We start from the raw sequence: 24,085 nt of genomic DNA on the forward strand, positions 1-24,085 counted from the left end.
CATATATACCCAACATTGATTGAAAACATAACTTGGACTATTGGATGGTGTTAGTCAGGCATGCTGAGTTAAATAGGGTGGGTATGGGTAACAACATAAGATTACATGAAGATATGTATATACTAGGCGATCTTGTAAAACACATAGGGGAAACTGAAATAAATCGAATAGTAGGCTACAAGATTTGCTTATAAAGAAAAAGTATATGGAATGCGGTACAAACAAGATGAACTGTGCATTTAACCCTCCCAGCAAAGGAGGTTTATTATAGCAAACATTTAGGGATTATAACAGAAGAAAAACATGGAGACATGACCAGATTTAATCCCTTTTAACTATTATTGAGTTGGAGGTATATTATATAGTGGGGAGGGGAGCAGGCTCAAATATAAACTCAAGGTAGGAAAGAAAAATTATATTAGTTTGCGCAATTTATAAGTAGCGTTGAGAGTTATACTAGGGGTTGCGGCATAGGTAAGAAAAGCCGCGTATTTAGTTCTCCTTAACAAGGGGACACATTAGAAATTGGGGGGGGAGGTGAGTATGTGTATATAACAGGATACACGTGCATTGTTACTGTATATAATAGCACATGGGCATATGGAACCTTTGTGAAGTGCTAGGAAAGAGTGGGTGACATATGAAACCCATAGCTTGTCTAGTGTAGGAAAATGCGGAAGGCGCAGTATAGGCTAGATGGGTTGCATGGGTAAATTATTATTATTGTGGAGGGGAAGAGGTGATTGTAAAAGCATATTAAGTATTTTATAGGCCAATAATATGTTGGGTTGATGTTATATCTAGAGCTAAGGAGTCTCAAGGTCAATACTCACAAAAATGGGATAACTTAAGGAGCTCATTCAGAATATTGTGCAAGATAAGAATAGCAAGAGAATGAACATTAATGTAAGAGAGGGGGACAAACAATTGTACCGTGTAGAACAGCTATAACACTGTGCTCACTAAGTATTTATGTAGGCGTAGCCTCGGCCGCTGGCCCTCAGGATGTAGAGTCCCCAAATGAATAGTGATGAGTGCCACTCCCAAATTCTGAGCATACCCGAATAAAACAAAACATCATTCCATACATAAAACAGAACATATTATAGTTATTAATCTAAGACATTTCCTATTAGCTGAATGGTGAACAGTAACATCAATATTTAACTAGGAATATAAAGCCACATCATAAACATAAGATGGTGCAGACTGTCATGATAGCTTTAGTGTAAGGCAGTCCAGGGGGCAGAATGTAATACCATCTATTATCCAATGGCAAGTCTATATATAAACACATAAGTAAACATATGTACAATGCAGGCATTTAAAGGAATATGGGCAATAAACTTGGTGTGACAATGGTAATATTTAATATATTGCGCAAAGTTCCTAAGCACAAAAACCTGCAGGGATTAGGTTTATCCTTTTTCATAATAATTCAAGCCCACAATCGAGCCTCTAATGTGACCTTCATGGCTGTGTTTCTTGCAATGTGGCAATTGTTGCATCAGTCGTAACAGGCAGCTGTCAAGGACACCTTCCATCTTACCAGGTGCCCCATGTTGAGCAAAGTGAGCTGGCATATCTCCCAAAACCTCCTCTGTTACATACGAGCGGGACAACGTCTTACCGCTCCCTGGGCTAAATTCAAATGCCGATTCGTGGTCGCGGTCAGAGCCCAGCACATGCAGGCTCCCAGCCAGAGAGGAGAGGGAGCCTTCCTGCCGGTCTGCAAATGCGGCGTCAACATCGGTCTGATGCGCAGGTATAATGACGGGTGAGTGGTTGTCTGCTGTGCTGCGGGTTTCACTACCGCTTGGGGCCTGGGTACCCGGCATAGGAACAAGGGCTGTTGTGGAAAAAAGCTTAGAGAAAAACGCCTCTAGTAGTCTGTGCGAGGCCTCAATATAGCCCCATGCTGTCAGGTCACACTCCGCTTCGGCCGCCATTTTCCTTTATAGATAGATTAAGTCCACTGCTAATGTCCGTACCGCGACCGGTTCTCTACACTCCAATCCAGATGGTTGGGTTCAGGTATTAAATCGACATGTAGATATTGTGAGATGTTAGGTTCGCTGTGACAAGCAAATGTCCCTCAGAAGGATCGCCAGAAATCTCCCGCTGCTTGGATGCAGTTGCAGTGTAAGGTTTAAGCTTGGGTCAATTTTGATGGTAGAGTTCCTATACTTGGACCAGAGGATCCTTTATGTGGAGAGCTGACAGGGGTCTCCAATCAAATCTTAAAAGTATATATACACTTATAGTTTGACCCCTAAAGCTTAAATTTAGAGCCAGAGCTCCTGTGAAGCACGTCTGATAGCTTGGATAGTTGGCTCCACCCCTCTCATTAGCATATTTTAACCCTAAAAAAGCTCATTGGAAAAACAGACATGTGGGCATTACAGAAATCAGCGTGCTGGACTGCTGTTAAAAGGTCCAGCCTGCTTCCAAAGGCACACAGGAGTGCCACAACGCTTGTGAGTACCACTCTGTAAGCTAACTAATGATATATGCACTGTTTATGTGTGGTTTGTATTATGTCTCCCTCTCTGACTTATGTACCGGAGGAACACAGACACATTGCAACTGAGGACAGCGTGCTAGACTGCTGTAAAAGGTTTAGCCTGCGACAACTGGCACAAGAGAGTGCCGCTGTGTTTGAGAGTACCCTATAACTGCTCTGTATACATTTCATGCTTGTTTTCTTAGCGGATTCACACAGGGTACTGTATTTTATGTCCCCTTTACATGTTTACCTAAATTTGGAAGAAAAACAACATCCTTCAGGAGAGAAACAGCATGCTGAACTGCTGCTAAAGGTTCAGCCCGCTTCTACTGGCACATGTGGGTGCCTTTGGAACATGTGAGTACCCTGTATGGCCCTAGCCTAGGTTTATCCTCACCTTTTTATGGATACACACATGGGGCACCCCTTCTCTCTTTTATTTCAACAGATTCGCTGAAGTAGAAACTGGGGAGAAACTAGGACACGGATAAGGATCACCCCTGATTGCCCAGAGGAAATATCTAGGGGACTCTTATTTTGTTATTAAACATACTGGGACATTTGGGACTGTGATGGCACAGAAGCTAATTAAGTACCACATTTATTTATCTATTTTTTCTTTGCAAGTCCTGAAGGGCTGTCGGATTTGTTACTTTTTTTTTGTAGCTTATTTATTGATTTAGAATTGTGCACTGTAGAACTAATGTAAATTAGGTTTAAAGATAGAAGATTGGGGCACTAGATACATAAATAGCCCTCTGATTTTGGGAATAGTAGGATATATGGGATTGAATTTGATAGGAATCTAATTAAGTATTATATCACTTTTGTAAGGTATATGCACTGAGTGTTTATGTTACTGTACCCGTCCATATAGTGATTTTGGTATTATGCACTATGTAGGTGTTTGGGGATAAGTTAGGGAGGGAGGAGAGGAAGAGAAGCTGTAAGATTTTTCTTCTTTTCTTAGCTCTGCTTAAATATTTGTCTTGGTAATAACAATATATAGAGGAACCTTGAGGATAAAAGAGGAGAGGTCAATAGGAGCTTCACAGCTGCTAAAAGGCTAATCAAAAGGAGGATAGTGATAGAAGGAGACACAAACACGAGGAAGTCATATAGGGAAAGTAGGGACAATAGTGCAAATAAAGTTGTAAATATGACAGGGAGAAGGCAACAAGAGAAAAAACAACCCAGACGTAGTACAGAACTAAGTTCAAAAACCTCGCAGGAGGTGGGGCCTGATTTGACAACTAACACTGAGTTGCTGAAACAGATGAGTGCACTTTTCATGCCCAAGTTTGAGGCTATGCAAAATACCATAGAGTCTATTTCACAGGAAACAAAACAAATACTGGCTAGAGTAGGCCTAGTGGAACAACACATCTCAGATCTAGAGGATAGGGACATTGAGAAAGATCAGGAATTAACAATAATACGGAAACAGGTTAAATTCTTAACTGATAAAGTGGAGGATCTCGAGAACAGATCGAGGAGAAATAACTTGAGAATAATTGGCATTTCTGAAACCCTTTTAGAAAAGGATTTGTTACATTTTGCAGCAGTTCAGCTACCCTCTATACTTTATATGCCTGAGGGAGAGCAAGCCCTACCAGTTGAACGGGCACATAGGATTGGGGCTCTCAGGCAGCAGGAGGAAGGCAAGGATAGACCTAGACCTATTATTATTAGGTATTTAAACTTCCAGGACAAGGCTAAGATATTAAGAGCTTTTAGGCTTCAAAAGGGTGTTATGTATCAAAATAAGAAATTTCTTATTTTCCAATATTTCTCATTTGAGACTTCCACTAGGAGAAGACAGTGTGCACCTCTATGCTCTCGCCTAATACAGGAAGGCAGATCAGTTAGGCTACTCTATCCAGCTAAAATTAGCATTAAAACTCAGGAGGGGTTTAAAACTTTTGAGAACTCACAAGAAGCAGAAACTTTCCTAAGGGAGAAAAAGCAAAAATTGGGACAATTTGAACATGGAACTGTTGGATAAGGATGAAGGGGGGTGGAGGATGAGGGAGGGTTGTGTGAATGAGTATGGGTGTTTTTTTTTTCTTTCTCCTTCCCCCTCTTCCTTTCTTTCTTCTCTCACTCCCTCTCATTTATGGCTTACCCCCACTGCATAAACGAGAATGACTAAGAACTATAACATAGGCTCATGGAATGTGGGGGGTTTTACCTCGCCAATCAAAAGGAAGATGGTCTTACAGTATTTGAATAAATTAAAGGTAGATATAGGTATGCTACAGGAAATGCATTTAAATAGCGCGGAGAGTCAGAAACTAAGATGGGGATGGGTTGGGGAGGTAGTGTACGCCCCCGGTAACCGGAGGAAGAAAGGAGTGGCTATTCTGTTTAGAAAGAATTTACAATATCAGATTCTCAAAAAAGGAAATAGACCCTCAGGGTAGGTTTATTATTTTGAAGTTGGAAATTGGGGGGAAGATAATTATACTGTGTAACATATATGGCCCAAATGAAAAGAAGGGTCCATTTTGGAATTTATTGCAAGCCAAACTGGCAGAATTAGGACAGAATATTGTAATAGGAGGAGATCTAAACATGGTGGCATCTGAAATTATGGACAGGAAAAGGACAGGGAATAGGGAACACGTGGGAAATAGGGACTTTAGAATCTTTAAAAAATTGTGTTATAATTTGGATTTATTGGATATTTGGAGAAATAATTTTCCAGATACTCAAGAATACACTTGCTTGTCTAAAGCACACAAATCACTTTCGCAGATAGACATGTTTCTAATTAGTAAAAACCTATTCTCTTTAGTTCAAAAGACCACAATTACCCCAATCACAATATCGGATCATGCACCAATATTGCTACGTTTAGTAACAAACGGTAATAGCACATCCGGGAATAAATTCTTTTTTCCGAAATATTTATACACAAATCTTAGATTTCGAAATTTTCTATGCAGTAAATGGGACGAATATGCCCTTAATAATAAAGATTCAGTTAAGAGTAAGGAAACATTTTGGCAGGCCTTTAAGGCCGTGATTCGTGGTGAAATTCTGGCCTTCCTTGTTAGAAGTAAAAAAATAAATAATAAATATTGGATGCAACTTACTAATCAAATAGTGAATAAGTATCAAAGGTATTTACAAAACAATAATAATGAGAACTGGAAGCAATATATAGATGCCAAAAAACAGAGGGACACTTGGTGTGTCCTAAAAGAGACACAATTTGAAATTAAAAGGAATAGTAAATTTATGTCCTATGGTAATAAAACTGGGAAATTCTTAGCCAATATGGTTAAGTCTCAAAAAGGATGTAAGCCTATAACAATGATCAAAGTTAAGGACAAAATAGTTAGCCTGTCTTCAGAAATTATTCAGGAGTTTCAACAGTACTTTAAAGAACTATATGGGAAAAGGGAGGTAGACCAACAGGAGAAGGAGGCGTTCTGGGGAACTATTAAGGTACCTCAAGTAGCGAAGGAAGATCTTATGAAACTAAACACCCAGATCACCGATGAAGAAGTTCAAAAAGCTATTCAAAATTTGAAGCTCAACAAGGCACCTGGCCCTGATGATATTCCAGGAGAATTATACAAGATTCTTGAGGAGAAAATTACTCCAACAGTGAGGGAAATATATAACTCTTTTTTTTATGAGGGGGAGTCCCCCTCTAGCTATTTTAATGAATCTAGGATTGTTTTATTACCAAAACAAGGGAAGGATCTAAGTAAGATGGAATCGTATAGGCCTATATCACTACTGAATGTGGATTATAAGATACTGACACACATTCTGGCAAACAGGCTACAACTGGCTATTAGTTCACTCATATATCCAGACCAAACTGGATTCATGAAAGGGAGAACATTGGTCAAAAATCTCAGGAAGTTGGAGGTAGTGATAGATTACTGTGATATGGCAGTCAAAGAAGGCATATTCACAGCGAAAGATGCGGCAGTGATAACCATAGACACACAGAAGGCCTTCGACTCGCTGATCTGGGACCATATGTTCACATCATTAGAGAAGTTTGGATTCAGAGGTAATTTTTTAAATGTCCTCTCCAAGCTGTATAATGCACCTGCAGCTGCGCTAGTTATCAATTCTAGTCTCTCAGATAAATTCTGCTTGCAACGGGGCAGAAGGCAGGGGTGTCCTATTTCACCCCTGCTCTTCAATCTAGCACTGGAACCTCTGGCCATATATTTTAGGGGAAAATTGGAGGGAATCGATATTGGCGCTTTTAAAATCCAGCAAGCTATATATGCAGACGATCTCCTCATTTTCACGCAGAATTTGGAAAATAACTTGTCCCTGATTATCAATATCCTGGACAGATTTCAGCCCTTTACGGGATTTGCTATTAATAAGGACAAATCGGAAATACTGTGGTTAATAAAGGATAAAAACTCACCTACAACTCTGTTTAAAGAGGCAAAAGAATACATTACGTATTTGGGAATCAAGTTCGCAGCAGACCCGAGGAATTGGTATAAATTAAATTTTTCAACACTTATTAGTTCTTTCGAGAAAGATATAGAGAAGTGGATGAATCTACCCTTATCTCTGTCCGGCAGAGTTCAGTTAATCAAAATGATTTCACTACCCAAATTCTTATGCATATTTCAGGCACTGCCACTTTTATTATTGAAAAAAGATAGCGAGATAATTAATAAAATTATAAGACGATTTATTTGGAAGGATAGAAGGTCTAGAATAGCGCTTAAACGTATGTGTGCAAGGAGGGAGGGGGGGGACTAGCCATTCCGGATATAGAGGCGTACAACATTTCGGCCAATATAAAGTATGTTATTGACTGGTTCCAAGGAACAAATAATTTTTCGCTGTGTGATGTAGAGGAGGGACTGGTCGCACCCCTCTCCCTCAAAGCTCTCGCGCATATGCCTACATCCAAGATTCCTAAAGAGCTAAGACAATTAACAATTATAAATCAGCCAATCAGAGCCTAGAGGAAATTTTGTGCGAAAACAGGTTTTGACTATAGGGCCTCCCCGTATCTAACTATAAGGGGGAATCCAGATTTCTTGGCAGGACGGAGGCAGGGATTAGTTACATGATTCAATTTGTTAACTTAGAGGAAAATAGAGTGAAAACCTTTGACGAATGTAAATGTGAATTTGGGATTTCCAACTCCCAGTTCTTTGCCTATCTGCAAGTTCGGCATTATGCCGAGCAAATTTTGAAAATAACAAATTTGGACTGGCAAAATAAAGCCTTTCAAAATATACTACTCTTATTCAAAATAGGAAAACTCTCTATTTCACCGATTTATACTTTAATGCTAAGTAGTCAAGAGCTGAGTAATATTAAATATCTCACGTTAATTTGGGAAGATCTTTTGGAGGGGGAGGTAGAAACAGAGGTATTGACAAGCTCTATCAGGAGGGCTGTCAAAGCTATGAGAGGGGAATATTATAGAGAACAACAATTTAAGATTCTGTATAAATATTATAGCACTCCCAAGCTAAGATCATACTGGTCTAACGAGAGGGAGACCTCTTTTTGCATTAGATGTAAATTTCGTTTAGCAGACCTCACCCATTTGTTATGGTCATGCCCAGTAATGCAGAGATTTTGGGGTAAGATCTCATTCTGGGCCACCAAAATTTCTAGGACTTATATATGCATCAACAGGCAGAATGTGTTCTTCCTAACTTCAGCAGAGGAAGTGGGGGAGCTCTCCCTACTATTGAATACAGCTATTCTCATAGGCAGGAAAATAATTCTGAAAAACTGGCAGTCTCAGAAAGAACCTAAGTTTTCGGAATTCAAGAATGGGGTAATTCATCAATTATTCTTAGAACAGGCTACAATACAAATGGAAATGGAGGTCAACATAGAGAAATATTTTGATAAATGGGGGAAACTTATCAAGACACTGGACAATAATACTCAGAAATCAATCATATCCCCTTTTAGGGACACTTTATTTATGCAGGAAGCAAATCTAAGGGGAGACTGGGTTGTTGTAACATAATATGATATATAGAACGGGGGTGGGAGAGGAGCTGGAAGGGAAGGGGAAGGCAAATTTATATAACTATTTAATCACTACTTTTTTTTTTTTTTTTGTATGGATGGTCAGTGGAGAATGAATGATAAGGGAATACGAGTACTAGTCAAGAACAGACTATAATGCGTAGCACAAGACGTAGAGACTTAGGGATAAGTTGAAGGGAATTACCTTTAATGCTCAGCACATTATTAAGTGTGTGGTTTATATTGAAGTTGGTGTTCTCTCCTTTCCTTCTTTCTTTTTCTTTCTTTCTTTTTTGTTGTTTGTTAGGAAGTACTCCCAGGTGGTGTTGTAGGATAGGTTTTTAGGGGGGAAAAAAAAGAAAACCCAGCAAGATGCGTAAATATGAAAAAACTTGTAGTTGCTTTTCTATTGTGATGTGGCCCTGCGTGGCAAAATATCACCTGACCCTGTGTGGCGCAGGAAATAATGTATTTTTTTTACTATATATGCTCATTTATAATGTTATATATTGCTGGAAATAAATAAATATATAAAATGAACTATACACAGTACCAAACAGAAATACTGAAGCAACTGAATGATGGAGTGACATACAAGAAACTCACCTGGAACCCTACTGAAGAATTTAAAAGAGAGATTGATCGATCAGGATGAATTTGACTTTCTCTGCACCACATACCCCATCCATCCGATACTCTATACCCTGCCAAAAATACATAAGGACCAACTAAACCCACCTGGTAGACAGATAGTCTCCGCAAGGGGCTCCCTGCTACAACCATTGGCTCAATACGTGGATGTGTTTCTGCAACCTGTTGTTAGATCAATGGACTCCTACATCAAGGATTCTGGGGAGCTTATTAGGATACTCAACACTGTGGAGTGGATTACCCAGGACGATATCCTTGTAACTATGGATGTAAGGAGTCTGTACATGGTGATACCTCACGCCGGGGGAATAAGTGCAATTGCGGCTGCATTGGACCAGAATCCATACATAGGACCACCTACAACTTTCATCCTGAATATCCTTGAAAAATGTCTAAAGTTGAACTATTTTCACTTTGAAAACACTTTCTACCAACAGCTGACAGGGACGGCCATGGGATCCAATATGGCACCGTCCTATGCCAACCTCTATATGCAACAATTTGAAAGAGACATCATGGATGATTACAATCATAGGCCTAGATTTAGAGTTCGGCGGTAGCCGTCAAAACCAGCGTTAGAGGCTCCTAACGCTGGTTTTGGGCGCCCGCTGGTATTTGGAGTCAGTGATTAAAGGGTCTAACGCTCACTTTTCAGCCGCGACTTTTCCATACCGCAGATCCCCCTACGCCATTTGCGTAGCCTATCTTTTCAATGGGATCTTTCTAACGCTGGTATTTAGAGTCGTTTCTGCAGTGAGCGTTAGAGCTCTAACGACAAGATTCCAGCCGCCTGAAAAAAGCAGGAGTTAAGAGCTTTCTGGCTAACGCCGGTTTCTAAAGCTCTTAACTACTGTACCCTAAAGTACACTAACACCCATAAACTACCTATGTACCCCTAAACCGAGGTCCCCCCACATCGCCGCCACTCGATTAAATTTTTTAACCCCTAATCTGCCGATCGCCACCTACGTTATACTTATGTACCCCTAATCTGCTGCCCCTAACCCCGCCGACCCCTATATTATATTTATTAACCCCTAACTTGCCCCCCACAACGTCGCCGCAAGCTACTTAAAATAATTAACCCCTAATCTTCCGACCGCAAATCGCCGCCACCTACGTTATCCCTATGTACCCCTAATCTGCTGCCCCTAACATCGCCGACCCCTATGTTATATTTATTAACCCCTAATCTGCCCCCCACAACGTCGCCGACACCTACCTACATTTATTAACCCCTAATCTGCCGAGCGGACCTGAGCGCTACTATAATAAAGTTATTAACCCCTAATCCGCCTCACTAACCCTATCATAAATAGTATTAACCCCTAATCTGCCCTCCCTAACATCGCCGACACCTACCTTCAATTATTAACCCCTAATCTGCCGACCGGAGCTCACCGCTATTCTAATAAATGTATTAACCCCTAAAGCTAAGTCTAACCCTAACACTAACACCCCCCTAAGTTAAATATAATTTTTATCTAACGAAATAAACTAACTCTTATTAAATAAATGATTCCTATTTAAAGCTAAATACTTACCTGTAAAATAAATCCTAATATAGCTACAATATAAATTACATTTATATTATAGCTATTTTAGGATTAATATTTATTTTACAGGCAACTTTGTAATTATTTTTACCAGGTACAATAGCTATTAAATAGTTAAGAACTATTTAATAGTTACCTAGTTAAAATAATTACAAATTTACCTGTAAAATAAATCCTAACCTAAGATATAATTAAACCTAACACTACCCTATCAATAAAATAATTAAATAAACTACCTACAATTACCTACAATTAACCTAACACTACACTATCAATAAATTAATTAAACACAATTGCTACAAATAAATACAATTAAATAAACTATCTAAAGTACAAAAAATAAAAAAGAACTAAGTTACAGAAAATAAAAAAATATTTACAAACATAAGAAAAATATTACAACAATTTTAAACTAATTACACCTACTCTAAGCCCCCTAATAAAATAACAAAGACCCCCAAAATAAAAAATTCCCTACCCTATTCTAAAATACAAAAATTACAAGCTCTTTTACCTTACCAGCCCTGAACAGGGCCCTTTGCGGGGCATGCCCCAAGAATTTCAGCTCTTTTGCCTGTAAAAAAAAACATACAATACCCCCCCCCCCCAACATTACAACCCACCACCCACATACCCCTAATCTAACCCAAACCCCCTTAAATAAACCTAACACTAATCCCCTGAAGATCTTCCTACCTTGTCTTCATCATCCAGGTATCACCGATCCGTCCTGGCTCCAAGATCTTCATCCAACCCAAGCGGGGGTTGGCGATCCATAATCCGGTGCTCCAAAGTCTTCCTCCTATCTGGCAAGAAGAGGACATCCGGACCGGCAAACATCTTCTCCAAGCGGCATCTTCTATGTTCTTCCATCCGATGACGACCGGCTCCATCTTGAAGACCTCCAGCGCGGATCCATCCTCTTCTTCCGACGACTAGACGACGAATGACGGTTCCTTTAAGGGACGTCATCCAAGATGGCGTCCATCGAATTCCGATTGGCTGATAGGATTCTATCAGCCAATCGGAATTAAGGTAGGAATATTCTGATTGGCTGATGGAATCAGCCAATCAGAATCAAGTTCAATCCGATTGGCTGATCCAATCAGCCAATCAGATTGAGCTCGCATTCTATTGGCTGATCGGAACAGCCAATAGAATGCGAGCTCAATCTGATTGGCTGATTGGATCAGCCAATCGGATTGAACTTGATTCTGATTGGCTGATTCCATCAGCCAATCAGAATATTCCTACCTTAATTCCGATTGGCTGATAGAATCCTATCAGCCAATCGGAATTCGAGGGACGCCATCTTGGATGACGTCCCTTAAAGGAACAGTCATTCGTCGTCTAGTCGTCGGAAGAAGAGGATGGATCCGCGCTGGAGGTCTTCAAGATGGAGCCGGTCGTCATCGGATGGAAGAACATAGAAGATGCCGCTTGGAGAAGATGTTTGCCGGTCCGGATGTCCTCTTCTTGCCGGATAGGAGGAAGACTTTGGAGCACCGGATTATGGATCGCCAACCCCCGCTTGGGTTGGATGAAGATCTTGGAGCCAGGACGGATCGGTGATACCTGGATGGTGAAGACAAGGTAGGAAGATCTTCAGGGGATTAGTGTTAGGTTTATTTAAGGGGGTTTGGGTTAGATTAGGGGTATGTGGGTGGTGGGTTGTAATGTTGGGGGGGGGGTATTGTATGTTTTTTTTTACAGGCAAAAGAGCTGAAATTCTTGGGGCATGCCCCGCAAAGGGCCCTGTTCAGGGCTGGTAAGGTAAAAGAGCTTGTAATTTTTGTATTTTAGAATAGGGTAGGGAATTTTTTATTTTGGGGGTCTTTGTTATTTTATTAGGGGGCTTAGAGTAGGTGTAATTAGTTTAAAATTGTTGTAATATTTTTCTTATGTTTGTAAATATTTTTTTATTTTCTGTAACTTAGTTCTTTTTTATTTTTTGTACTTTAGATAGTTTATTTAATTGTATTTATTTGTAGCAATTGTGTTTAATTAATTTATTGATAGTGTAGTGTTAGGTTAATTGTAGGTAATTGTAGGTAGTTTATTTAATTAATTTATTGATAGTGTAGTGTTAGGTTAATTGTAGGTAATTGTAGGTAGTTTATTTAATTAATTTATTGATAGGGTAGTGTTAGGTTTAATTATATCTTAGGTTAGGATTTATTTTACAGGTAAATTTGTAATTATTTTAACTAGGTAACTATTAAATAGTTCTTAACTATTTAATAGCTATTGTACCTGGTTAAAATAATTTCAAAGTTGCCTGTAAAATAAATATTAATCCTAAAATAGCTATAATATAAATGTAATTTATATTGTAGCTATATTAGGATTTATTTTACAGGTAAGTATTTAGCTTTAAATAGGAATCATTTATTTAATAAGAGTTAATTTATTTCGTTAGATAAAAATTATATTTAACTTAGGGGGGTGTTAGTGTTAGGGTTAGACTTAGCTTTAGGGGTTAATACATTTATTAGAATAGCGGTGAGCTCCGGTCGGCAGATTAGGGGTTAATAATTGAAGGTAGGTGTCGGCGATGTTAGGGAGGGCAGATTAGGGGTTAATACTATTTATGATAGGGTTAGTGAGGCGGATTAGGGGTTAATAACTTTATTATAGTAGCGCTCAGGTCCGCTCGGCAGATTAGGGGTTAATAAGTGTAGGTAGGTGTCGGCGACGTTGTGGGGGGCAGATTAGGGGTTAATAAATATAACATAGGGGTCGGCGATGTTAGGGCAGCAGATTAGGGGTACATAGGGATAACGTAGGTGGCGGCGGTTTACGGAGCGGCAGATTAGGGGTTAAAAGTGTAATGCAGGGGTCAGCGATAGCGGGGGCGGCAGATTAGGGGTTAATAAGTGTAAGGTTAGGGGTGTTTAGACTCGGGGTACATGTTAGAGTGTTAGGTGCAGACGTAGGAAGTGTTTCCCCATAGGAAACAATGGGGCTGCGTTAGGAGCTGAACGCTGCTTTTTTGCAGGTGTTAGGTTTTTTTTCAGCTCAAACAGCCCCATTGTTTCCTATGGGAGAATCGTGCACGAGCACGTTTTTGATGCCGGCCGCGTCCGTAAGCAACTCTGGTATCGAGAGTTGCATTTGCGGTAAAAATGCCCTACGCTCCTTTTTTGGAGCCTAACGCAGCATTTGTTTTAACTCTCGATACCAGAGTTAAATTTATGGTGCGGCCAGAAAAAAGCCCGCGGAGCGTTAACAGCCCTTTTACCGCCGAACTCTAAATCTAGGCCATAGAATGATAAGACATTATAGAAGGTATATCGATGATATCTTCTTTGTATGGCATGGACCAGTGGGACTCCTGACGGAATGGGTAACACAACTTAATGCACTACCAAACCCGATCAAGTTTGAGCTGAAATTTGATTCAGAAAGGATAGATTTCCTTGACTTACGGATTTACAAGAAAGCAGATAGGCTATTTACAACCTTGTTCTCTAAACCCACTGATAGAAACTCATTGCTGGAAGCCACAAGCAATCATCCCCCACATACTCGGAAGGCAATAATCAAATCACAGTTGATATGGGTGGTACGGAACAACATGGAGACCACAAATAGAGAACTTCAACTGGACCAAATGGTTGATAAATTCCAGCAAAGGGGATATGAAGACACCCTTATTAAGAAGGTGAGAGATGAAATTACATCAGACATTACACAAGGTAATCCAGCAAGCAATAGGAAAGAGACCCCAAGGATGATCTTTACAACTACCTTTGACAGAGGAAAGAAACCATTGGCTGACTCAATCCGTAATAGGTGGGAAATTTTGGGCACGGACCAAACACTGCCCTTCGGACATATGGATCCACCAATTATGGGGTATAGGCGGGGCAGAAGTCTGAGGGACATACTAATGCAAACAGACCCGCAACATAGTTACACCAAGAAATGGCTAAAAACTAATAAAATGGGCTGTTTCAGGTGCAAGGGTTGCACAACTTGCAGCGGTATGATCCCATGAAAAATATTCAGACACCCCCATACTAACCAAAAATTCACTATAAGGCACTTTATCACCTGCACTACTAACTATGTGGTATACCTATTGAGCTGTTGCTGTGGACGTTTTTACGTTGGCAAAACAACGGATAACGCACGCTTAAGAATGGCAAACCATCGCTCAGCTATACGGACTGCCATTGACAAAGGGACTTCGGACCAACCGGTGGCAAGACATTTTTTACATGCTGGACATAAGGTAACTGATTTACGCTTCATCTTAATTGACCACGTCCCCCCCCTTAGGCGCGGTGGTGACCGTGGTAGAACTCTCTTGCAGATGGAGGCTAGATGGATTCATAGACTGGATACCATCTACCCCAGAGGATTAAACATGTCAAATGATTGGTACTGTTTCCTCTGAAGGCTTGACTAATGACATGGATGTATGTTCATTTATACAATAAGAAATTTAGAGTTGACATTACTTAGAGTACTAAATACACTTGCTCTCCCGCTGATAGGGAGCAACTCTACAAAATATATGGTATATTAAACTACAGGTGCCATGCTCTGAACATCCTGATCTTTTTTCCACTCAATTGGCATACCTATCCAGGTTTTGCGACTTTCCCCCTCCTAACTGTGTTTTTTACTGTTTTTTTACTGTTCTCTCAACTTAATTTATCTTGATTGCCAGATGTATACAGTGGATCAATGATATTCCTTTTGAGATCCCTCTGTACGAGTAACGTTCTCGGGCACAAGACAGCATAATTAATATGTCTTCTTAAGTTGGGTCATATAGGGTTGCTAGACCATCCATATATTGGATATTTTACACCAGTCACAGACCATGCAGCCTATCCTATATACTGCTAACCTTTTAATAGGTTATATGTTATAACACTGGACACAAGTACACTGCAGAGAGTCCGGGGTTAATATTTGACACTTTATGACAGCACCTAACCACCCCCCTTGGTCTAAGTAGTTGCTGATGATATATTGCACCAATAAAGACACAACAGGCAATCTGCATTTAGAGTTAATTCACTCACCTATTTTGTAATACATTAAGCTTTGCTTATATTTTATTGCTCATTTAGATATTGACTAATGAATTCTTTCCTGCTGTAGATTAGCTGTTTACCCCTCTCTGCCCACCGTTATTTTAACGCATAGGGGAATACCTGATATAGTTTTAGCTTACATGATATGTAATACTGATACCCTTATACATCTAAGATCTCTCTTGGCCACACGGCACTTATTGGATGTGTTTTTAAATATACTTCTATGCATTATGTGTATGACTTATGGCCCTATAAGGGAACACATAGGGGCTCTGATGCAATAGACACACGAGCGGCTCTGCATAGCTCGATTTGTTTACTCCTCAGTCACTCCGTGACTGAGTAACGCCCACATAGTGACTGACAGGCTATGCTAATTAGCCATGCGGTCGGGTTGAAACTTTCACTTGCGCGTTGCAGGGTTGAGCCGGCCTGTTCCTTGGGTAAGTGTTCTTTAACACACTTGTCATAAAGTATATGTATATGCCGTATAACATTTCTGTAGCCATGCCCCATACGATAACATTAAATTCTGTCACACTGGCTAGGTACTTTACATGGGATCTCACTATGGCGTAACACAGGCCGGTTAGCTCACTGGTTACATGGGACATAATACACGGCTTTGCGAGCCCAGGAGGTTTGACACAGACTATGGGATTCTTTACATTTGCAGTTACTAGAGTGGCCGGACACATCTCACACAGTCAATTATTACCATAGGAGATGTTAGTACATGCTTTAGGTAAATGTAAGGATCATGGATCTCACAATAGCAGTTCTGATACGTAAACTCTAGCTATTCATTTCAAATCAAAAGAGGTTTAAATGGCTATGCGATTATATAGAGTTTAAATGTTGATGGCTTATTAAATGTTGATGGCTTATGTTGATGGCTCATGTAAATATTTATTCTGGCAATCTGATGCAGATATGACAATAAGGTTTGCCTACAATAAAGCTGCTATAGAGATTCCCTTGGTGCATATGTTTTAATTTAAATCTGTGTATGATAAATCAGTGCTTGGCCTAAGTATATTTTTAATCCTCTGAGACTATGCTATTATATTATTATTATTATAACTGTATCCCTATAATCTCTTATGTCTACACCCTTGTGTGTGTATATATTATACTATTCAGCTATGAGATAATGTGAGATATTTGCATTTGCAGTTTATTGTATTTTTTGATTTCTGGTTTTTGTTATTTGGTGATTTGGTCATTAGGCCTTGTTTATGTGTTACCATGGTGATTATGTTTTTGGGGCAATGTTTGAAGTTGGTGATGGGTGGGGCTAGTGCTATATATTGTACATTTTGTTCACTTGCACTGTTATCTGGTCTGAGGAAGGGGTCTGTGAACCCCGAAACGTTACCACAATAAAGATTTAAAGGTTTCTTTAACCAAATCCAGCGAGTGCAGTCCCTTATTGGAAATATATATATATTTAATATTTAAAAAACGTGACTTAAGATAACTAATTCTTCATGTGCTCTAATCCAACACTATTAGCCCTAAAATATGAAATCTAAAGAGTGTTACACATATTTTACATTCCTATGTTCCTCACATAGAATTATTTTTTAATTTTCATTAATCAATATATATTTCGACATAAAGTGTATATTTTACATTAACGATATAACGTTAATGTAAAATATATACCTATACCTATATATCTATAGCAATAGATATATATGTATAGGTATATACATATATATATATATAATAATTACGTTTGTAATGTCCGTCGCCGTTGGCAGTTGCGCACGCATCCTCAAAGGAATGATAGATGCACGCGCAACTGCCTCGCGGCGACAGACAGCTTCAGCAGATCCAGCTCTCAGCTGTAACATAACAGCTGAGAGCTGGAGCTTCTGAAGCTTCAGGCATCTGCTGCATATGGAGCTGGAGTGTGATTGGTGCTCCGCCTCCATATGAGGCCAGATGCCTGATCGTTACAGATGGTGACACTGTGTGTGTCACCATCTATAACAATCTTCTGCTGGTGGGGGTGTGGGCAAACTGACCTGGGTGGATGACCAGACGTGAAGGGGCGGGGCAGCTGGACAGGTCGGGAGCGTAGCCGGGGCGTGACAGGGGGCAGAGCCGGGGCATAATGGGGCGGGGCCGGGCGTGACGGGGCAGTGCCTGGCGGCAGTGGCCGGGGCTGTCTTTGTGAGAGCGCACAAGAGGGTTGAGAGAGAGTAAAAGAGGGGGGAGATAGAGAAGGGTGAGAGAGAGCAAAAGAGAAGGGGGAGAAAGGAAAAGAGAGGGGGAGAGAGCAAAAGAGGGGCAAAAGCATAAAAGAGAGGGGAGAGAGAGCAAACGAGAGGGGAGAGAGAGAGAGAGCAAAAGAGGGGGAGAGAAAGCAAAAGAGAGGGGAGAGAGAGCAAAAGAGAGGGGAAAGAGAGCAAAAGAGAGGGGGGAGCAAAAGAGAGGGGGGAGAGTAATAGAGAGGGGGAGAGAGATCAAAATAGAGGACGGAGAGAGCAAAAGAGAAGGGAGAGAGAGAGCAAAAGAGAGGGGGAGAGAGAGAGAGAGCAAAAGAGAGGGGGGAGAGAGAGCAAAAGAGAGGGGAGTGAGCAAAAGAGAGGGGAGAGAGCAAAAGAGAGGGGGGAGAGAGAGAGCAAATGAGAGGGAGGGGAGAAAGAGAGCAAATGAGAGGGGAGAGAGAGCAAATTAGAGGGGGAGCAAATGAGAGGGGAGAGAGAGAGAGAGAGCAAATGAAAGGGGGAAGGGAGAACAAAAGTGAGGCGGGAGAGAGGGCAAAAGAGAGGGGGAGAGAGAATCAACCTGGTGCAGAACAAAAGAGAGAGAGCAAAAGAGTGGGGGAGAGAGAGAGCAAAAGAGAGGGGGAGAGAGAGCAATAGAGAGGGAGAGAGCAAAAGAGAGGGGGGAGAGAGCAAATGGAGGGGGAGAGAGAGCAAAAGATAGGGGAGAGATAGAGCAAATGGAGGGGGGAGAGAGAGCAAATAGAAGGAGGAGATAGAGCAAATGGAGGGGGAGAGAGAGAGCAAAAGAGAGGGGAGAGAGAGAGCAAAAGAGAGGGGAGAGAGAGAGCAAAATATATAGAGAGAGAGAGCAAAAAAGAGATGGGAGAGGGAGAGCAAAAGAGATGGGGGACAGGGAGAGCAAAAGAGAGGGGGAGAGGGAGAGCAAAAGAGGGGGGAGAGGGAGAGCAAAAGAAGGGGGGAGAGGGAGAGCAAAAGAGAGGGGGAGAGAGAGAGCAAAAGAGAGGGGAGAGAGAGAGAGCAAAAGAAAGGGTGGAGATAGGGCAAAAGAGAGGGGGGAGAGAGAGCAAAAGAGAGGGGGAGAAAGACCAAAAGAGGGGGGAGAGAGCAAAAGAAAGGGGGAGAGCAAAAGAGAGGGAGAGCGTAAGCTGCATCCAGCTGGATTCCAAAAATGGCAGGGTGGTGAAAGAATCCACCTGGATGCAGCTCCTTTCACCACCCTGCCATTTTCGGAATCCACCTGGATGGCAAGGTGGTGAAAGAATCCACCTAGATGCAGCATAAGCTGAATACAGGTGGATTCTAAAAATGGCAGGGTGGTGAAAGAATTGGATTCTTTCACCACCCTGCTATTTTTTAATCCACCTGGATGGCAGGGTGGTGAAAGAATCCAGGTGGATTCCAAAAATGGCAGGGTGGTTCCATCACCACAATAGACCGCCCTTCCAAAAATGGCAGGGTGGTTCCGTCACCACAAAAGATTGCCCTCTGGGCAGGCTTTCAAACTTATTTATATAAAAAAGTTACAAAATAGGTTGTTTCTACATCTGTAGTTTAAACAAAAATTAGACTGCCTTTTGGGCAGGCTTATCGACTAGTATATATATATAAATGTATTTAAAATACAATTAATATTGACCTGCATGTGTAGAACATTGTAATGTGAAATATTAATAACTCTTGTTGGGTTAACATGTGTGCAAATGATAAGTGTTAGGTTTTTTTCTTCTGCACTCTCCGTTAAAGTCTATGGGGAGAAAAAGTTAGCCCATGTGCAATATCTGAGTCCTGTAATTAGTGCGTGTTGGGTTTTGCTGACGTGCAAAACGTTCTCTTTTTAACTTGTAATATGCACGCTAACCCGCTTGCGCAAAAAAATATTACTTCTTGCAATGTTTACGCACGAGCACAAGGGCTAAATAGCACACTACTTGTAATCTAGCCCTAAATGTATCAGATATCCTACCTTTGAAGTACTGAACATCCATTGTTAAGGCAGTAGATAACTCATCCGGTGAAACCTGAAGCATTCCTGCAACTGAAAAAGAAGTGCCAGGAGAAGTTAGCCGTTGTTATATTGTTAAAAAATGTTAAACAAAAAAACCTACTAAATATTTTTAATAGCTTTTTCTCTTTTTCTTGAATTTGTATATAACATTTTAAACCAAGAAAAGTAAAAAAGAATAATGGAGAATATAGTCTTATGCTTTATTTTAACATTTAAAAAATGTAAGATTTATTATGTGGCGTGGATTAAAATGTTATCTTGAAAATTGAATGCTAATAATTTTTCCTATTCTGCAAAAATATGCCTATATAATAAACCGATATCCCCTCCACTACATTATTCATTGTTTTAGATACCATTTTGATAAATGTTATATTTAAGCTTTTGAATTTCCTACTTCTGATAACTCAAAAGGACAGTCAGTAACATATTCAGAAAAAAACATTTTAAAAAATAGTAAAAACTTCATTAATCACATTAAAACAATTTTATAAAACATCAAGCATGAAGAATCATATCATTTTTTTAAAAAAATAAGGCAAAAACATTGGAATCTTTAATGCATTTTTAACATGTAGGGAAAATGTATACTTTACTAACCTTGCTCCAGAAGCTGCAGGTCAGAGACAAAAGCAGTTTCAGCGTCTGTTAATGCTGTAAACCGAATATCTCCAATGTGCAAAATGGCTGACAGGATCTTGAACAAGTTCTCCATTTCCTAATGAAATGCACATACAGATAAAATTATACACTTTAATAAATCAGTAAAAAAAAAAATAAACATTTTGTTTATCACAAACATGTCATTGCTTTGATCATTCCTCTCTGCACTTATTTTTATCATCCATATTAGCAATGTAAACATTCTACACCAATTTTCATATAACTACATGTAATAGACACTACTATAAAGAATAATATGCACAGATACTGATCTAAAAATCCAATATAAAACCATTTAAAAACTTACTTAGAAGCTCCCAGTTAAGCACTATTGAAAAGGTTAGCTGGAACACCCACTGCAAGTGGTTCTATAGCAAAAAAAATCACTCCCCTTCCCCTTCCTCTGCATATAAAAAGACTCTTTAGATGAACAGGAGCAAGCTGGAGTAGGTATACATCAGTATTCTCCTAAAACTTTGGGGCTTGGTTAGGAGTCTAAAAATCAGTGCAATGTTATTTAAAAATAGGTAAAACTATATATATATATATATATATATATATATATATATATATATATATATATATATATATATATATATATATATATAAACAAAGAAGAATGTCCCCTTTAGTATGCTCCCAGACCACAAAGATTATATCCACTGTTTAAGGCACAACACAAGCACATGAGTCGAAGTAAAGTGATTCAATCATACCTTTATTGTGGCATGTCGGACAAACACTCGGCATACAATAGCGGTGTGACTACCAGGAGACACAGGAAAAGGAAAGCTCAAGAAAAGCTCCAACAATTGGAAGTAAAGTTATCCAATATGTATACAATAATTCCACTATAAGATCTAAAGAAACATGGCTTTCTAAAAAAGGCTTTTTCAAGTGTGGTAAGCACCCTTGCAATGTATGCCAATATTTTCATCTTGCAAATACATTTACATCCTCATCAAATAACACAACTTATAATATCAAATATAGACTGGACTGCTGCTCTAAATATGTAGTGTACTTAATAACTTGCCAAATCTGTAGACAACAATATACAGGTTGCACTAGTCGATTTCTGAAGGACAGAATACGTGAGCATCTGACATCACTAGAGAAAGATCCATCTAAAACACCAGTAGCAAAACACTATGCCAACCATCGAACAACTACTGAAGAAAGCAGAAAAAAAATTCAAATTTCAAGCTATTCACTTCATTCCAGCCAATAAGAGAGGAGGGAACAGATTTAGGAAATTGCTGGATAGAGAGGCAAAGTGGATATTTAAACTAGCAACAAAAGAACCAAAAGGAATAAATTCTAGATGGGATCTAGATCTATATCAAGGGAATTAAAACACCATAATATAATAAAATAAAATCCAACAATAATAAAATAAACAAATAAAAAATAGAAAATTGTAACAACATCAGACAATTTGAAGAAATAAATATATTCCCTAACAATCCGTTCTATTCACTCCTCACTTCCTATACTTATATCTTTGATAGCTATAAATTAAAATACCATTACCAATATTAATGAACACAACTAAGATTTGTAAGTTCATTATCCTAAATACAAAAATAAGCTATTAGATATCTTACGTAGTGAAACAAATAAAAATAAAAATAGAAATTTAATATTAATATTAAAAATTGATATGAACAAGCCAGTAAATTAAATAAATAATTTATTAATCAGGTGTAAAGTTTAAAAACTGGTTTTTCACACTAAATAAACAACTTTCAATAATGTAATATTTTAGTGTTGATATGAACTATCTGCTCAAATAAACTTAGTATACCCAGTCAAGTAATAAGAAAACTTATTTTGAATTAAAAATGTATAACGTAAAAATTCTAAATAGTGATGAAGGGGTTAACTATAAGTTTGACAAGATTTCAGACAAACAAAGAGTCTAAAATAGTCTGAAAGCCTATAACGCAAGAGTAAAGAATTTACAGATATGAACAACATTATATAGTCATATACATAAAACAACAACTGTTATACAAAAAAGTATCATTGCAGTGAAAATTCACAGAAATAATGTATTACAATCTAACTATTAAAAGTTTTCTGCCTCTTGCTATACAATATGAACACCTAAGAGCCATATAAAGTCATAGGTTACTGAGTTTTAATTTTAATTTAAAATTTAATATTAATTCACTTGAAATAATACACATAACTTGCACGTTTATAAATACACATTTGTAACAATTTTAACACTTTTTTATCACACAAATGTATTTAATCAATTCTGAAAACACAGTCTGTTACTGTGATATCACATCAAGGGAGGAGTTTTTCAGGTAACCATTTAAAAGTATGCCAATTACACACACCTCCACATCTTTGACAAAGCGCCAGAAAGGCGTGAAACGCGTCAGATGACGTCACACTCCACACACCTGTGTCTCCAGGTAGTCACACCGCTATTGTATGCCGAGTGTTTGTCCGACATGCCACAATAAAGGTATGATTGAATCACTTTACTTCGACTCATGTGCTTGTGTTGTGCCTTAAACAGTGGATATAATCTTTGTGGTCTGGGAGCATACTAAAGGGGACATTCTTCTTTGTTTATAAGTATACCTGGAAACAAGCAGCCTGGTCTGCGAGTTTGGGTTTGTGCCGGCAGAGGCGGCGACGCAGCTTCCCTGTATGTTCCCACTTAGACCTAACCGCTCAATACTTTTAACTCTCACTACCTGTATATATATATATATATATATATATATATATATATATATATATATATATATATATATATATATATATTCTTAAAAAAGCTGTATAGACTATATAAATGGATCATCTACAAAACATTTATGCAAAGAAAAATCTAGTGTATAATGTCCCTTTAATGTTTGTCCAGCATCAGAACTTCAGCGCCAGCATATATATTTATGTGTTATTATGTGTATATACACATTTTAACACATAAATATATTGTATATGTATATAAGCATATATATTTACAAGGAACACACAGTTCCCATTGAGAGCAATGTAAAGGCACTTTTAGTGCTGATTTTTTTCTAACACTCTACTTCCACCAACTTTAACCCCAAAATACTGTCTAGTGCAGTAATTTTATTAAAAATTAAAGATGCTGCCATCTTTATTTTTTAATAAACTACACTAGAAAGTATTTTGGGGGCATTTGGAGCAGATTTATAAAATTAACCAGATACCTGATCTCTGGTAAATTTTATGTGCTTATTGCTACCTCGAGCTTGCGGTAGCAATAACCAGCCACTTGCAATGGCTGATTAATTATTGCACTCCCGCAATCAGGCAAATTTGCCCATTTAAACATTTTGACAAACACACAATTAAACAGGCATACATTTATACAGATCAAGTTATGTACTGTGTGTTTATTTGCCTTTAATAGATGTATTATATGT

At 39.0% G+C, this 24,085-nt stretch overlaps 1 protein-coding gene across 1 annotated transcript in view; it reads right to left on the bottom strand.

Moving 5' to 3' along the window:
• The window catches only part of MYO16 (myosin XVI), a 944,954-nt gene that overhangs the window by 355,752 nt on the left and 565,117 nt on the right, over positions 1-24,085 (bottom strand). The window contains exons 17-18 of the mRNA XM_053707787.1: positions 20,604-20,721; positions 19,962-20,033 (exon numbers count right to left, since the gene is read on the bottom strand). Coding sequence (XP_053563762.1) covers positions 19,962-20,033; positions 20,604-20,721 — 190 coding nt within the window. The remainder of the gene's footprint in view (positions 1-19,961; positions 20,034-20,603; positions 20,722-24,085) is intronic.

This window comes from Bombina bombina, chromosome 3 (assembly GCF_027579735.1).
Source record: "Bombina bombina isolate aBomBom1 chromosome 3, aBomBom1.pri, whole genome shotgun sequence".
NCBI lineage: Eukaryota > Metazoa > Chordata > Amphibia > Anura > Bombinatoridae > Bombina > Bombina bombina.